Source organism: Budorcas taxicolor, chromosome 6 (assembly GCF_023091745.1).
Source record: "Budorcas taxicolor isolate Tak-1 chromosome 6, Takin1.1, whole genome shotgun sequence".
Classification (NCBI taxonomy): Eukaryota; Metazoa; Chordata; class Mammalia; order Artiodactyla; family Bovidae; genus Budorcas; species Budorcas taxicolor.
The window spans coordinates 99,484,355-99,502,950 of NC_068915.1; the positions used below are offsets into that span (position 1 = coordinate 99,484,355).

At 36.5% G+C, this 18,596-nt stretch overlaps 1 protein-coding gene across 1 annotated transcript in view; it reads right to left on the reverse strand.

The window, feature by feature from the left end:
- Positions 1-18,596, reverse strand: part of WDFY3 (WD repeat and FYVE domain containing 3) — a 248,274-nt gene that overhangs the window by 51,576 nt on the left and 178,102 nt on the right. Inside the window, exons 36-44 of the mRNA XM_052641586.1 lie at positions 17,864-17,963; positions 15,808-15,968; positions 14,537-14,766; positions 13,372-13,481; positions 11,608-11,790; positions 10,376-10,533; positions 9,229-9,306; positions 7,520-7,747; positions 1,198-1,251 (exon numbers count right to left, since the gene is read on the reverse strand). Of these exons, the coding sequence (XP_052497546.1) occupies positions 1,198-1,251; positions 7,520-7,747; positions 9,229-9,306; positions 10,376-10,533; positions 11,608-11,790; positions 13,372-13,481; positions 14,537-14,766; positions 15,808-15,968; positions 17,864-17,963 (1,302 nt within the window). The remainder of the gene's footprint in view (positions 1-1,197; positions 1,252-7,519; positions 7,748-9,228; positions 9,307-10,375; positions 10,534-11,607; positions 11,791-13,371; positions 13,482-14,536; positions 14,767-15,807; positions 15,969-17,863; positions 17,964-18,596) is intronic.

Here is an 18,596-nt window from a genome sequence, read left to right on the forward strand (position 1 = left end):
AGAATATCTAATTGAAAATATTCTATAGCTTAACTCTCCATCAAATAGTTAATATGTATTGTCTACTAAAATGCTTATTTTAAGTAAACTCTTTTAAAAATGATTTTGAAGTAAAATGGAAAAAAGTGTCCAACTGGATGAAATATTTAGACTAAAATACTGAACCAATTTTGAGGTGAAAAGATACCTAACTCAAGCCACCGTTACCCTTAACTTCAGGTATAGACTTAGTATGAAGAGAGCTGCAAGATAACTGATGAATGATATGCAGCAAATGAAAACTGGACTATGTAACAGAGAAGTATTGAAATGATGTGAAATAATATTACAATTATGGAAGGGTGAATCTGATGAATTAATAATATTGTAGTATTTTTTTAAATGAAAGCAGGGTAGTTAATTTTGTATTATAACAATTCTCTGCACAAGATTTAACAATTATCTTCAACTCAAAATTGTTCATTTTTAAAAAGATGAAAGCATAGTTAGTGATGGGCAAGACAATGAATTAACAGATGTGGGACAACATCTTCTTGGATACTGACTTCATATCTGATTTGGAACTAAAAGGATTCTCCCCCAAATATTTTGAGGTAAATTTCTGTGATGCAAAAGTTCTGCATTTTTTTTTTTTACTGCTTATGTATTGAATATTCCTGCAAAAAGAAAACAATTATATAAATTTAAATTAAAATCAAATTGTATTTAAAAAGTGATCATACATTTAGTTTCCACTTAGTTCCTTCTGATTGAAAAAGTAATTTTAAAAGAGAATACACTGCATTCTCAAAATATATACTGTTTAGTATCTAGAAGAATTAAACGAGAAATTGAAAACAAACTTGGTGGTGTCAGGCTGCCCATTACTAACATGCCTTGGGACTTGTTAGTTTATGTGTGAAGCGGTGCACTTCTCACGGTGAGAGCGATGGGTATTCAGCCTGTTAGTGAGGTGCATAGGGATCCTAGAAAGCTAACTGGAACAAAGCAAGAGAGACGAGACCATCTCTCAGCAGGAATGAAATTCACTTTTTTCAACTCTACGGAACTTACAGAAATAGCACACTGGAAGTTATCCCTTTAGGTTAGTCTAGTCTACCATGCACTAATATAAAATAAAACAAAACCAAAACAAAGAAATTAAAAAAAAAAAACTGTTAAGTATTTTGCATTCTTTTATGGTATTTTGTGGTTTACCTTTTGAGGAATGATATCATCAGGTGTCTCAGGCTGTTTACTTGGGATCTCAGACTGAAAACAGGGTATTAAGTATAGACACATCAGAAAAAAATAACAACAACACAAAAATAAAATACTCTTGAGGATTGTATGAAATATGGAAGATGTACTCACACAAAATTAATATGATATCCTAAGCTGCTTGAAATAATCACTTAGCATCTTGTGATTATTTTCTCAATTATCAAAAGTAGTTTTAAAGTTAAACATAACTGCTAAAATTCTCAAGGTTACTGAACAAGACAGACTTCAAAGTCACACAGACAAAACTTGAGCCAGGCTGCCAGTGTCACGGACAATTTATAGACAACTCTCTATATGGCTTCAAAGGAAAAACAGAGAAAATTGGATAACAGAACCTAGTTCTAGCTATTATTAATATCTTGCATCTAACTTTTACTGTGCTTGTCTCTTGATCTGTTTTGCAACAGAAGCGACTGGTTTGAACTGGTATCTACAGTATCCCAAACCACAGAAATCACTAAGTGCTTGTTAGTGAAAAAACATCTTCCCCTAAAAGCCAGAGGACCTACTTCCTTTGCTGCCTTCATAGCTGAGATTCCAGAGAGGCTGAAAGTGGAAGGAAGCTTGGATTATCAGCCTCCAAACCAAAAGTTTCTCTAAACATTACTTTTTAAACAATAAGGTAGCTGCTTTATATTTTATTCTCAGAATGAAATTGAATAACAAGAAGGCAGTATCTGTTGAGCTGCAGCATGTGGCCTGTGCATGTAAACATACAAACGGATAGCTACAGACAGACAATGACACATCTAAGCAACCTTTCAGTTCTTCTTTTCACAGTTTATATTTGGAGATGACTTCCAGTACCTGGCCTCACAGTAAATATGAGCAGGCAAAATGCTTTCATAAATGCTTGCTTCCCTTGGCAAAACAAACATGGAACTACTGCGCATACTTTCAAATACTTAATATGGTTTAATAAACATCTCTCCTTAAAAGCATACCTTACATTGACAGATAATCTTTAAAACACACATCCATGTTCTCAATCGTGGTAAAGGTTTGGGTTACATGAGTATCACTACGCATTTGTTGAGACTCACTGAATGGTATACTTAGGAGTTATATATTTCAATATATGTAAAATTCATGTCAATAAAAAAAGAATTCTGAACAAATACTGAACTCCATTGCTATACATGTGGAAGTGTTTAGGGGTGAAGGGTACTGATTTCTCCAACTCATTTTGAAATTAACTAAAAAATAAAACAAGACAGACCACTGGAGAGACGTGTGATAAACCAATATAGCAAAATGGGCCAACTGCTATTGTCAAACCCAATTCTGATGTTCACTATATATCCCCAACTAGAATGTGGGCAGGGCCTGACACGTACACAATGGTATATTCCCTGGAGCATATGATGGAGTGCTGGTTTAATACACATTTGCTCACTGAGCCACTAACCGAGGTTCTTATTTTACTAAAAGGTACAGTGTTCAACATCAAAGGTATATGTATACCAATAATTTTCATATATCATAGTTCTATTTAATTTAAAAAATTTATAAATTATTATTATAACTATGTTTATACAGAAATTTAAATTTTTCAATGTCAGAATTTCTAGTAAATAATTTTATAGTTCCTTTACTTCTAAGTTTTCTCTGTTGTTGGCAATGGAATTTCCTGAGCTGCTTAGTTCATACATAGCATATAAAAATATATGCAGAGGAAGCCACAGGAGACTCACTTAATTACAAGAAAAGGAACTTAGGTGAGTTGTTTACCCTTCTGCCCTGAGCAGCTCAACATTAAGGGAAACAGTGAGGGTTTTATCCCAATAATATTTGCAAAGAACAGCAAATTTGTTTGAGACTATTATTCTGTGAAGGGGCTTGCAGAATTAAAACCTGGTTTTAGTACTTAAATATAATTTTTAAGTGGCAAAGTTTGGAATTTTATTCTCCTTTCTCAGGATTCAGAGAAGCTAGCTGCTTAAAAACCACCAGGTTTTGTATTTGCATCATTTCCCAGGCTCACATCTTAATATTTATAAATAATATTACCACTTAAAATACAGAATTACAGTACAAATCAGTATATCTATTTTAGATTTGAAATCGACCCTCTAAGAAAAGTCCCTGTGCAAAGGGGATAAATTACTTTTAAGTGGAATTAGAAAATTTTCCACATGTACATAACTTTTCTCAGGACAAAATTAATTTTTGTTCTCATTAAAATAATTTTAGTTGATAAAACTTCAAAGCTTTTAATCCTGTGGCAAATGAAACACTAAAATATTCTCTACATTCTACAAACAAACATCTAACTTAAAAATAAAGATAAGCTACTTTTTAACAGTATGTAGCTTTTGCCAGGTTTAAGAAACAATGACCAAAGAAATAATCACTTGATTATTTCTAACACATCAAAGATTTTAAAACAAGAAATAACTTTGAAATCATCACTGTATGTTCACCTCAAGCAACAGGAATAAAGAGTTAAATGTTACTTAAAACAATGATTCTTTTTAATAAATAAGGTGAAGATCAAATCATTTGTCCTTACTCCAGGCAGAACCTATTATACCTCTCAAGAGGCTTCAAAAGCAATTTTTAGTACCTGTTATACCTGAAATACCTCTTAGGTTGTGAAAAGTACTGCCTATATTTTATAAAGATGAGTACAAGGAGAAGGGCGCATTTCCACAAGCGTAAAGGAAAGACGTGACTGGTCTCTGATTCTGGGAGGCAATATTCAAAATGGTTCAGAGTAGAGGAGGATTTACTGTGAAACTGATAAAGCTTATACCTCAACAGTCCTCACTTCCCATGGGCTCCTTTCAAAGCCCTGCAAGAGAGGCTCTAGCAATTTTTTATTCATAACACCATACTCTTTTTATTATAGAGCCTCCCCAAGTTACAGAAACTTTACACCCCATAAAATTTGAAAAGCCCTTTGTAGTGCAAGAATAATTAGGAAAATTCTATAAGAATACTGAATGGGAAGCAATGGATAAATTCTAATTTAGGAAAAAAGAGCGCTGACAAGTCCATTCATTGAACACTTAGTAAGCTCTATATACGCTTCAGCATTAGAGAGAAAAAACCTAATATATGGGACTTTCCTGGTGGTCCAGTGGTTGGGACTTAGCCCTATAGTGCAGGCGGTGCAAGTCCCATCACTAGCTTGGGAGCTAAGATCCCATATGACTTGTGGCCCCCCACCCCTCAATAAAAGCCTAAACACAACATGTAGGCAATGTTGTAGCAATATCAACAAAAACTTTAAAAAAATGGTTCACATCAAAAAAATTCTTTGAAAATAAAAAAAGAGAAAAAAAAAATCTAGTATATGGTTTCTCTCTGAAAGAAATTCACTGGATGTTGATAATGTCTCAAAACCACCAGAGATTGGAATCTTTTTTTAAGACTGATTCAACTTCTGAGGAATTATCAACCTATAGTTATTATATCTTGCTCTGCTACTTAGTATTATATTTTGTCCTGCTACCTAGAAGAAATTCCTTAATTTTCTAGGCTTCTATTTCTCATCTGTGAAATTGGGATAATAACATAACTATACTTCAGAGGGCCCTGAAATTTTAAGTAAATGCTCTGCAGAGCACCAAGCTCACTGTGCCTGGTAAGTATCTGTGCACTCTCTCTTTAATATTTATCATTTATTTACCTGTGCCAGGTATTCGCTGCAGCATGTGGGATCTCTTTTAGTCGAGGCATGCATACTCTTAGTTGTGGCATGTGGGAATCTAGTTCCCTGACCAGGGATCGAACCCTGGCCCCCTGCAGTGGGAGTGAAGAGTCTTAGCCGCTGGACCACTAGGAAGTCCCTGCTCTTTTTTATTTTACAATAGAAGTTAGTGAAATAGCATTTGCTTCTACTTTTTGGAATTTTCCTTGATGTCAATATTGCCAGATGGCATATTCCATAAAAAAAGTGGACATTTAATGGCATTTCAAGTCTACAGATTTTGAACTAGCACCACCAAAATCATTATTCATTTGGAAAATTTCATCATAGCAGATTAACCCTGACTCTACATGAACTAAAGCAGCATGAATCCCTCAATCTGTAATTGTCTCCCCTTCCCACCTGCTTTTTCCTTTTTTGTAAATGTATCTCTAACATTTCTCAACTGCCTTGTATTTCGCAATATGTAACCCATTTGTGGGGGTAGAAAAAAGCTCCATATAGTGCACACTTATTTCTGAGACTGTTTATAGATTTCACAGGCTGGTGAACTCCTTTGATAAAGTAAAATGCTAATAATATTAAGGTTCTAAGTGTGAACTCTGAATAGGTTATTATGTTTTTATCTGATATAGAACTTCAAACACACTTCTGTAACTTAAGGTTTGGGGAGGTAAGGAGGGGGCAAGGGATAAACTGAAGATTGGGATTGACATATACACACTGAAACTGAAGTGGCTCAGTTGTGTCTGACTCTTTGCTACCCCATGGACCGTAGCCTACCAGGATCCTCCATCCACGGGATTTTCCAGGCGAGAGTACTGGAGGGGGTTGCCATTTCCCTCTCCAGGAGATCTTCCCAACCCAGGGATTGAACCCAGGTCTCCTGCACACTACTACATATAAAATAGATAACTGATAAGGACCTGCTGTAGGGCAGGTATAGAGTTCCTTGTATAGCACAGGGACTCCACTCAATACTCTGTAATGGCCTGTACGGGAAAAGAATCTAAAAAAAGAAGAGATATATTTATATGTATAACTAAATCACTTTGTTGTACAGCTGAAACTAACTACACTGTAAATTCACTATACTCTGATAAAAATTTTCGAAAATACTTTTGTAAAACAAATGACACTGTTATAAGAAGCAATGGAGTACACATGGTTAAAAAAAAACACAAAAACCTATGGTTATGTAACCCAAAAAGTATATACCTCAGTTATATAGTGAATGGGCTCATATTTAAGAGAGCACATTCATCTTCTATTTTCATATTCTTAAATGTATTCAATTTGAATAAGTGTTGACTTCATAAAAACATATTTTATCAAATTGCTACAAGCTTAAATTCTTATTCAATTATTTACTTTGGAAAAATGGGTGAATAATCAGAGACTGTACTGCTAGTCTGCTCTGACAAAAGTAGGTGCTATTAGAAGGCAGCAAAAATATGGGTGGATTTTTTTTCCATAGAGTGCACTAGTATGAGAAATTATAGTGCTTTAAATTAAAATTTACAAAGTATGGCATTTTTGACAGAATGAAATAGCTTTAAGAAAAATAAACTTTAGGGAGCAATCTTTAAAAAATTGTAAACAACTATATATTAGCAGGTCTAAGATCTATGATATTCTAAGTAGCAACAGGACAAAGTGGAGTCAATTAGCACAAGATAAATGAAGCCAGGGTTTTGGTTGAAAAAAAAAAAGAGGCACTGGAGCAATCCAAGTTGTCTCATGTTACACCATCTTCTCACTAGAAGACACATGTGCCGGGTCTTTTTTTATAAATCTTGGTTTCTTCCATTGTTGAGAGAATCATGTTTGAGTCAAGAATGTGAAAGTACTTAAACTGTGTAGGGGTTTCTCTTCCTAAATTTGCAGTGAAGTAAAGACTGGGGAAGATGGCATTTCCCCAAACATTTTAAAAAAAAAAAAGCATGATTCTTAAATCAAGATCAGTTTATAGACAACATTTTTCTGGTCAGTGCAAAAATCTGAATGAAGGCTTTAGCAAGGGCAACTTGTCTGAATAAAAAGGAACTTAAGGGCAAATGCTGTCTGTTTTATACCGGCGGAACCTGTGATGAAGCTTCTCAACATAACTGGGATGATCTAGACACTTGGGCTACTATTTTTCTTTAACTGCGCTCTGCATTTCTTCAAAGAGTACTGCTTAGTGGCCGTGTTATCTTATTTACTTAACAGTCAGATAGTGCTTATTCTGTGCTAGACACTATTCTGAGTACTTGACTAATTTTAATCACTTTATCCTTCTAATGGCTTCTAAGATGGAACTGCTATTTTTCTCCATTTTAGGAGTGAAGAAAGTAGAAGCTAGGGTTCAAGTGGCTGACACTAGGTTATCAGCTACTGAGCGGGCAGCTCAGGGTCTCCAACCTAAGCTGTTTCACTGTGCTATCTCCCTGCTTGTCTTTTCATTCCATCGCCACCATCCTGACAGTGCCAACGTAATACAGTTCATCGAATTTTCTAGATCAGGTATTTTACATAACTGATCTAGTAAGAGAAAATGCTTGCAAAAAAAGAAGGGCAACTTGAGACCGCCACGACAAACGCTGACTTTTGAGCACTCACCGCCACGTTGGTTTCCTGCTCCGTTTCTGGCACGTAAGGGTAATGGTTATAAAACATATCATTTCGCACCATTTTTTTCCTCATTCTGCAGGGCCCCTCTGTCATCTCCAACATCCACTTGTCGAGATGGGAACCAATGGGGGGGCCCCAGAGCCCCCGCTCCCGCAGCAGCTCGTACTCAATCTGGCACCACTCTTCCGTCACGTACTTCAGGGCATTTTGCTGACGCTAAGGGAGTAGGGGTGGAGGGGAGTCCAGGTTGGTTTTCAAGCAAAAGCAGGAGCAACAATTAAAAGTCTATAAACAGCTTAAAACCAAGTTAGTATTTGGTAACAGAACCCAATTCCATGCCACTTCAGTCAGTATCATAAAAGTAAAATTACACTTATTTATGGCTGAAATAAGCTATTTTGTGAGAAGATGGGGTTTTAGTCATGGCCCAAGGGGATTATTTTAGCGCCAAGTTCCGTGGAAGGTGTGTACAGGGCAGCCTGTGCAGTACACTCGACCAGAGTGTAGAAGAAACTTGTAACTCAAGACACAGGGAAGATGGCAATATTATTTATGAAAATAAAATGTAATGGCTTGTCCAGTGAGAGATAAAGAAAGACAAGAGTTTAAGGCTCAATCCCCTTCCCCACCCCAGATTGTAAAGCAGTTACCAGAACAAGAATAAAAGAAAATCAAAAAAGCCAGGTCAAGAAATACTGCCAACACACTAAGATACCTGCTGATCTCCGTAACATTTCCCGTACTTTTAGGTAAAGAATATACACATGCAGTTCTGATAGGGAACTTAACATTTATATAAGAAGAAAAGGAAAATCATTCTTACTTGGCTACTGGGAGGGATTCAAATCAACTTGCTACAAGGGAAACTTTTGACTTGTGGAATAACTTCTTGCTATTGTCAAATGCCTAAGTGTGTAACATTTCAACAGTAGATGCTTAGGACTAACTTATCTAATGATTCATGAAATATAAGCATATACTTTTAAAGTCTAGGAATAAAGATCTCTTTATATAACTAACGCTAATGGTTATTGAAGAAGTCTTCTTGATGTTATATGATACCATATAGTACTTATGTGTTCCTGACAGGAAAAATCACCTGGAATAACTAAGTATCTAGTATCATGCCCATAAAATATTAGCAGCTTATCATTCAGAAATCCTCAAGGCATACAATTTAGCTGCCATGGAAATAAAATACTTAGAATAAGTTGTCAAGTAATTATGAATTAATCAAGAATATTTCACTGAAGTTTTTAATGACAAAATTACCAAGCACTTATAAAAAAAAAACTTTTTATGTTTTAATTTTTTAGAATTTTAAGAGACTTCTCAGAGACTTTGATGCGCATGTTGATGGTCTCTGTATTAAGTCTGAAAGAGGGATCTTCTGACAGTTTAATTTTTATTAGGAACAAACACAGGAAATATGATGGTCATGAATGTTATTAGGGTTCAGCTGTGCTGATCTCCAGCCTGTCAGTTTTTAATGCAATTTGCCCAAAGATGTTCCACTCTTTCTGTCTTAAAACCAATGGCCAAAGTAGCTGCTGCCAGGAATAACTAAAAGCATCACCTCTGATGATGAATGCAGTTCAGCAACTTACTCTTTAAAGGAGTAGGAACATAACAAGGGGAACAGTCTTTTCTCACGTGAAAAATGCAAAACAAACCATTATTATGGTTTTGACTCTTACCTCCTGATACTCCTTATATTGTGTGTCTACCAAGTCACGAACAACAGCGATGTGTGTAAACATCCACTGAGAAATCTCCTAATAATGGGTGGAAAAAGAGTCTTATTTCATGGATTTTCTGAAAAAGAAAATGTTAACTAGCCTTGAGATAAGGCAGTTAGTTAAAATTCTATTAAAGCCATCACAACAACATCCCAGATATCCCACAAAAAAACTGTGAAGGATGAATTATCTGATGAATCTGATGGAGGCTTATGTGATGGACTCAGACCCCAACACCCCAACCCATACTGCCCCTTCAAGGAACGGCTCACTGCCACAGCTTCTGGGTGTGCTGTCCATACTTCAGGGATCATCTCAGCTGCAGAGAGCTGCGGTGTACCCCACAATCACTGCCTGACTTAGGGGCAAGCGGGCTGAGCCATTTCAGCTCAGTACAAGTTAACTCCGCCAGGTCATTTTGGTACCAAGGCTCCACTTGGGGCTACCTGGTCTGTCACCAGACCTGCACTGTACCCTGACATTTCCCCTAACCAGTCCTGCTTTGTTTTTCTTCCTACCACAAATATCAAGGGCACCCCTAATAAGCAGCCTGCACACTAAACTCTCTCTCAGAAGGCGCGTGCTAGGGAGCCCGACCTGACACATGGAATGACTCATACACATGGTTTCTCCCAGATGCTTTTCACGGCTGCCACTGAGATTCTGAGATGGCAAAGAGAGTATGATGAGGAAGAAATTAATGCTGGGGGTGGAGGAGTTAAAAAAAAATAAAAAATTGGTGTGTCTAATAAAATTATTTAAAAAGTCATTTTGTTATTGATTTAAAATTTATATAACTATTTATAACAGAACTATTGAATGCTTGAAAAAATTGGGAAAAAACTATAGTCTGATCATATATCAATATCTGAATCTCATCTCATATTCATTCATGACATGGATCAAATACACAACATTCATAGTGCAACTATATCATAATAAAATGGGAGAAGACCCTATAACCAGAGTTATCTGTCCGAAAGCAAAAATACTGAGAGTCGATTCAAATCATATGCTTGTATGTGTTAAGTGTATTATATAAAACACTGTAACTAAACCTTGAAATACAAAGTTCTAATATCATTAATAAAACTAAACGATGTACCTGGGTGGAAAGGCTGTGTTTATGAAGCCCACTTTCCTTTCGATTCCTTCTTGATCCTGTTAACTTGGAAAGACCAAAGCCACTGCTGACACGGGACAATTTGGATTGTGTGGTGGGCACTAAAGCTTCTCCTCGACTTATGCACTTCTTTTCATGGGCTACAGAATTAAAATTAAGAGTATTTTACAGTTTCTCCACGTATTTACTTGCCTTACTTTTAATAGTTTCTCATCATAGTTACAAAGCACATTTCTGTAGTTATCAAAAGCATCTGTAAATGCTGTCTTAGATACGACATCTACTTCTCTTGTGTAAGGATAGCTGCTTAGTAATTATTGTACTGGCTGGACTCACATTTGGGTGAAACCTCATAGCTCTGCAATGCTATGCAAATTTATTTTACCTGTCATCAATTTCTATGTTAATAACAATTCACAATGCCCTACCTAAAGTCTATGGTGTTGTGTATACTTTGGAATTTAAAAAGTTTGGGATTTTAAAAGGTGATACGGTATGTATACTATATGTTATACAATACCATCTGAGGATCTAGAGTAATAAACCATAATGAATAAAATAATATTTAATATTTCTGCAACAAAATGTATGAATATTCATGCCTAGTAGGATAAACAAAGATAGGTTAGGTTTTGCCACCAAGTGAGTTCTGGCATCAAATCAATAATAACATTTTGGATTTTTAGGGTTTTGGCACTTTAGAATTACAGATAAGGGGTATGGAGTCGTAGCCAAGATGGTGACCATACTGAAGTTGTGAGCAATATATTATCTACCAAGCTCATAGATACCTTGATGTATAACACATCTCAGATTAAAAAAAAAAATCTAAGAAGAAAAGCTTAATTTCAGCATAATCATTGTGAAAGTGCTCAGTAGTGTCCAACTCTGCAACCCCATGGACCGTACAGTCCATGGAATTCTCCAGGCCAGAATACTGGAGTGGATAGCCTTTCCCTTCTCCAGGGGATCTTCCTAACTCAGGGATCAAACCCAGTTCTCCCGCATTGCAGGTGGATTCTTTACCAGCTGAGCCACAAGGGAAGCCCAATACAATATAATCATTCTAGAATGGGCTATCCTGTATTGATTTTCATTTCTACTGCCATCATAATATTCTTTGGGGAAAGTTTTAATTTCATATCTAAAGGGCACCCATATAGGATAGTCATGTGTAAGTCTCTTGGCCACATGGTATCTGTAAACATTCTTACCCAGATGATTCTGCCAGCACTTCAAACTAGCTTCTTCGATGAGCGGCCTTGCTATAGCTATGTCCACATGGCCTCTTTCATTCACAGGTAGAGTGACTTTGAAAAGCTCCTCCAAGACTTGTTTCTTACTATGAATTAATTCCGTCCAAACTCTGTTGACAGCTTTTATGAGAAGCTGACGCCCTAGGAAATGAAAAACAGCAACTGATCAAAAATAATACAAAGGTAGTTAGTATTTTTTAAATTGTTTTACATCTAAGAATTTCAACTTAGATGTACAGCAATTAATCATCCAAAAAAAAAAAAAAAAAAAAGCTTTACATTATAGCCAGCTCAGTTAAAAACAGAAGAAAGAATGAGAATGATTATTCAGATAACCAAAAACATGGTTGGCTACTTGGAAAATTTAAAGTAACTTTCTATTCAAGAAAAAAGAGTGCATTTTAATTTATAAAACTGGAAATTACATATACATTTTATTATCTAGCTTATTGAAAGGGAAGAGTATTCTCCTCACTTAAAAGTAAATTTTAGATTTAAATTGGGTTGGCTAAAACTTTCCTTTGGGTTTTTCCATACGATCCTATGGAAAACCTGAACACACTTTTTGGACAATTCAATATTTAAGTACACTCACTAATAAGGTAGCTGTTCTTGAATAGTTTGCAAAAGGAAAGAAATAATAAACATTTTTAGAGTTTTTACTACTAAATTCCATCTTACTTTGGACTACTGCTCTAGATCAGTCAATATTTGGCAAGCAGCAGGATCACTTGGGAGTTTGTTAAAACAGATCGCTGGTCTCCACCTTCCAGAGTATCTGAGTACTGCGTACTCAGCAGATCTGAGTCAGACCAGAGAATCTGCTTTTCCAACAAGTTCCCAAATGATGCCAATGTTTCTAGTTTGAGCCCTTCACTTTGGGAACCAGTTTTCTAGAGTTAGTTCCTTGGGAGGAAACAATCACTGGAATTCAAGAAATTTTAGTGAAATAACAGAACAAATTAATGCTTAAATGAATGACAGAATAAGAACTGGACAAAGGATAAAATCATATGTAGAACTACCACACTACATTGCTGGAGAGACAAACACTCCTGTAATTATCTAATCTTTTCAACTGAACATTGTTGGAAATTAGAAATCAATCCACTCGAAGACTTCAGTGCATGGAACTTAACAAAATCAGTGGGAGAACTAGATTAAAAAAGAGAGGAAGAAAGAATAAAAATGGCAGTGCTGACAACTTGTCTCAAGCAATATTTGCCTCTACTGTGACTGGCTGAATACTACCAATAGCTGGCTCTCTTAATGATAAACACCAATTTAATGTTTGTGCTACTACTTGTGCAAATGTACCACCAAGTTTTCCAGTGTTACTATGAAATGTGGAGGGCAAGCATTATCAGTGGTTAGTGGTTTACCCATCCTAGCATAAGGAGATATACAGCCAGCATGTCAGTGTATGTTGGTGGGTGTATTGGTATATGCTCAGGTGTGCCCTACGGGGAGACAGATTGTCAACGTTGGCAGTTTCTGAAAGTTAGTTTTTTTGGCTATATCCTAACATGTTATCGACCGGGGGGATTTCTGCAGAAACTAATGCCTGTGGCCAGTGATTTGTTATGTAAGTGAATACTGAAACATCTCTGGTCAATAATGTTTGGGTAACAAAAGATGTATTAATACATTTCTGGTTAATAAGCTGTTAAAAATCAGAAATGAGTGGAGATAAAGGTGTGGGGGGGAAATTGAGATAATTACCTTCACTAATATCTTGGCTGTAACCACCATCTGGTTCAATGTCCGAGGGGATCATAATATGCCATGTAGTCATGCGGGCTTCTGCTTCCAGTCCAAATCCATCCACATTGCTAGAAAATTCCAGGCAGTTTAAGTTCTATGAAGGAAATTATTGTAGCTGCAAACTGTAATGACTATTACTCTGCAGACACAAGTGAATGCTGGCTCTGTCACAAAGTTCCATTAATGGCAGACAGACATTGGGCAGATTCACAAAACAGAACTTCTAATTTATCATGGAAATGTCATTTTTAAGGAGTGATATCACAAATCCACTTGACTAAATGTAATTAAATTAAATTACAGCATTAAGATGAGCATACTACTTCAGAGGCTTTTTGATGACTATTAACATTTTTTACCTAAAAATTACAAAAAGTTCATTTATGAGCATTTTCCTCATATGTCTGTGCTCTCTCTCCCATCTCTATGTCACCACTCTGTGCTCCAGCAGCAGTGGGAATACGTGCAGTCTCCTATGCATCGTTTTCTTTTTGCCCTCTGGGAAACCACACAGGTGAACACTTTGTTCTGATATCACTTTTCCTCATTTTCTTGGGACGGCTAACTTCCTCCTCTCTCCCGGGCAGAGGCCACCTGTCACATGCTTTCTCGCTGAGCACCGCGCTTCTAGCAGAGCACTTAGCACATCCGACTGGCTGTGCTCACTCACTGGTCCGCCCTCCTAGACTGCGAGCTCCAAGACCTGCCACAGGACCTGACTTACTCATATTTCTTCCCAGTCCCTAACTCAATGCCTGGCCCCCAGAAGACACCAAAGAGATATCCGTCAAAACATTCAATGGAAAAATACTAATTTTACCCATATTGCATTTATTTACTGCATTCCTATCCTTTTACTCCTCTTCACCTCTGAAAGCGGGAATCTAACTTACTTTAAAAGTAAACAATCTTTTTAAAAGTATATATGGCACGTGATGAACTAAAAGAAAAGATATGAAATTAAAGCAAAAGAAAAATCATTATCTCATTGCAAAAATTCAGTACTTGTCTTTTACCTTCTCATGAAATTTTAAGTAAAACTGAGATTACAGAAAAAAGAAATGCTATCATCAAAAAAGTATTAATAAAATAAAGACCAGTTTAAACTGAACCTAAAAGTTACCTCCCAACATGCAGGTTAATGAGGCAGTGAGCCAGACAGCTGATGAATTCTTGGTCGTGGTTTCCAGGGCCCAGGATCAAGTTCCTGTTGACAGTCAGGACCCTGAGAGAGTCAAGCAGGGCTACTTGCTGCGGGACGGTTTTGTGCGCCCGGGAGAACTGGTACAGGATGGTCCTGTTGAGGCAGTGATAGACCGCATCCAGTGACAACCCCTGGGATCTCCTCTTTGACTAGATAAATGAGAGATACTTTACTTAGCAAAATGGAAAAAAACAAAAACAAACCCCAAACCCTGCTTATCATTCACACATGAACATTTATTAGGTTTACTGTGTACCAGATGCCATGCTAAGTACTGGGGTGCCGAGTTATTAACAAAAAATACAAACCACTTGCTATTATTAGGTTCTGAGCCCAAGAGACACATAAATGTGATGTCAGGAGATGAGTGCTATGTGTAAATAAACCTCCTGGTGAGGAGAGCTGCCAGCCCTCCTGGGAGTGAAGCAGCCTCCCTGAGAACACGAGGAGGTGCCAGCCAGATAGCGTGTCCTTCCCACAAGTTCTGTCGGGGTGATCCGCATCTACAAAATTACACACACAAATTACCTGAAACATTAGTAAAACTCTGTCTGGCGTTATACTTTCATCTTACTTGAGAACTTTTCTCTGGCTTACATACAAGTTTATTCTTAAATTCTTGGGTGACATGAAAGAACCTCTGCACCACGTGCTAACAACACATGGCAAGGGTCTTTCCTACTTGCTACATCGTGTGTTGAATGAGATTTGTCGCTTGTGCCAAACCAGGCAAAGGTACCCCAGACAGGCAGTAAAATGACATTTTCAAAGAAACAGGGCTCCTATGGACTTTGTGAAGATTCAACTGCAAGAAGAGAATACTCCTTTAACAGCAAATCCTCATGCTCTGTAAACCTTTCATCATACTATGAAAATCTATCAAATCCTGTTAACATAAGGTCTTTAAACCAAAGGGAAGTTATCTAGCTATGAGTGTAGGAAAGAGTGATGTCAGTGGGGAAGACAGTGGGAAGCCCACAGCTGGAGAGAAAGAGGATGCCAGGCCAGGAGGTAACGGGGAAACGGTTATGATGCAAAGGTTTTATTCACTTTTAATAAGCTGAGCTTCACAGTAAACGCCAACATTCATTATCTTATTAGTTACAATTATTTCCAACAATTTTGACACCCGAGGAAAAGATTCGCAATAGGAAAACATGTACTCAACAGCTAATATGACAATGGATTACCTGTGCAATTAGTTGAATTATAAAATCTATAAGAAGTTTAGATTCTTTGTTGAACATGCCTTGCCAAAGCTTGTCCACCACACGTTGTGTGAAATAAAACACATTGTTCACCAATACCTGGTAGCTTCCTCCACTGGTGATAGGAAGAGATGCATCTTCTCCTAAATTCCAACAGGAAAAAAAAAAAAAAAAGTCTAAGAAAATGGATATCGACCAGACCCTTAAACAAGTCAGGCGAAGGAAAAATGAGTACACCTACTATAATCAGAAATAAGACTCGTAACTCTTATGGACCACTTGAAGCAAAATGATGTTCATGGCCAGAAGTCATGATAAATGTTGAAAGAGATACTTTCTGCAGGATAAAAATGTTATGGATACAGACTGTGAACTTTCTATCTTATGACAGTCTGTGATAAGAAAACAGTTCTTCAACTTAAACTCAGTGACAGATGGTCCCCCTTTGAGAGAAAAATTATCAGTTTATTAGCTGTAAATTGATACTGTGTAACTAATAAAGGATAATGGAAACCATTAAACTGTCTCTTTTTGAGTATATCTTTAAGCACAACGAAGTAATTTTGGCAGAAGAGAGGTCCAGAGGAATTAGGAATAATCAGTGGTGGTGGTGCCAAGGGGTACCTTTTGCCCCCTCCATGATCCTTATCAGCACTGTTTCACTTCCATAGTTGCCCCAGGGTCTTGAGTGTGCCTGCTGTGTACATACTGCCTCAAGGCTAATCCTTCTGGCTCCGCCTCCAATGGAGAATGACCTCTTTAAGCCCCTCCTTTCTAGAAATTTGGAGTTTTTACTGATTGCAATTATTCCTGCCTAACTCTAAATTACTACATGATGCAAAACTTTTCATTGTGTGTCTTTATGTAGTAAAACTGATACTATACAAAGATTCCCAAGAGATAAAAACAAATACAAAAGTTTGACTTGACACTATGCTTTGAGAGTTGCATGTTATGACAAAATTAAAGATTTTCTTGGCAAATTTACTTTATAAAATAATGATAATGTAATAGCATGGAGGTTCTATGATTCATATAATCACCAGAAATTCAAGTAGCAAATATGCTAAATCATTACTTTTCCTTCTCCTTTCAATTTTATCAGTTTTATGTTAGTTCCACTGTGTTTTATAGTTTTAACTAGATAGAGACAGAAACACATTTTAATGTGCTTTGAATTTATGTCCTAAAAACCATTTCAAAGAATAACATAGATACCCATGACCCAATAATTCCACCCGAGGTATATACTCAACAGATATATATTAAATATTATACAGACACGTGACCCCTATAAGAACATTGACAGCAGTTTTATTTCTAATTATCTCCAGCTAGAAACTACTGAATGTCCATCAACAACAAATTGGATAAATTTATATATTCATATAAAAGGACATTACACAGAAATGAATGGACTCCTGCCACATGCAACTATGTGGATAAATCTCATGAACACAGAATTGAGTGTAAAAAGCTGGACTAAAGAGAATACATGTTGTGTGATCCTGTGTGGATAAGGTTCAAGGACAGGTGAAATGAATCTGCTATTTTAGAAGCTGAGGCAGTGACTCAGAGACTAGTAACTGGGTCAAGGAAGAGGGGAGTTTCTGCGGGTGCTGGTAGCGCTTTTCTATCAATTGCTCTTACAGAGGCATGCTGTCTGGGTGGTCATTCACAGAGTGCTACATTTATAATTTGCTTGTTTGTAACTATACTACAATAAGTTTATTTTTAGAAGTATTAGCTAATTTATAAAAATAGAGCCTGTTCGCATAATATGGTTTTAAACACACTTTTTTCTCTTTGCTTGTCCCCTTCCTGCCACCTCTGAATGTACGAAAGTGCACAAGCAGCTTAAGTAGTCCCCGTTGCTGATCATTAAGGCCAGGTTCAAAGGAAAATACCAATACGATGCGAAAATGCACAGGAAAGAAGGAAAAAGATGAAGTTAAAACAGTGGTATACTTGGAGTTTAAATAAAGAAGGGAAGTGATTACCAGTATTTTTTAACAAAGTGAAGATAACATAATATTACCCAGTAAAACATCAGCTGCAAGCAAATGATCCATCACACTATCCAAAATGTAAGTCTGAAATTCTTTTTGCTGAGTTCTTGTCGATCTCTCAGGGGAAGCCTAAGTAATAAATTTTAGAATTAGAAACAGAACCAATTCAATGAAGGTAAGGCTCAACCACAGTAACATTACCATAGTCATATTAAAAAAAAGCCCCTACTGGTAAGTAATAAAATATGTCATGAGGGATGGTATGTATGTGTATACTCTTATTTTTCTGATCATAGATTAAAAAAAAAAAAATTGAACAGGCATATTGTCTTCTGAATCCATTCCTCCAAAAACAGTATTCTCAACATTTTGAGTATTTAATAAAATTTTCGTATTTATTATTATAATCTCACTTTCAAAAGAAATCAGGCAGTTTTTAATGATATACAGGTAAAACAAATCATAAGGCCATGTAAACAAACAAAAAAGCTCAGGAATCTAGTAACTAAGAAGGTAAAGTCAATGGGGACAGGAGTATGTGTATCAAAAATTAATTAAGCACACAATTTTGTTTGGAGCTTCCTAGGGTCAAGAAGGAGGAGAAAAAAAGGTTTACAAAGCTTTTTATTATCTATAAAATATTAAAGGAAAAAAAAAAAACCACACTAGTGAGCCAGCAAGGATGTTTTCCTAGATGGTTCTGAAAAGAATGTTCTCTGTGGTTTTTTTTTATAAAGCGGACAATGAACAACTCAATAGGTA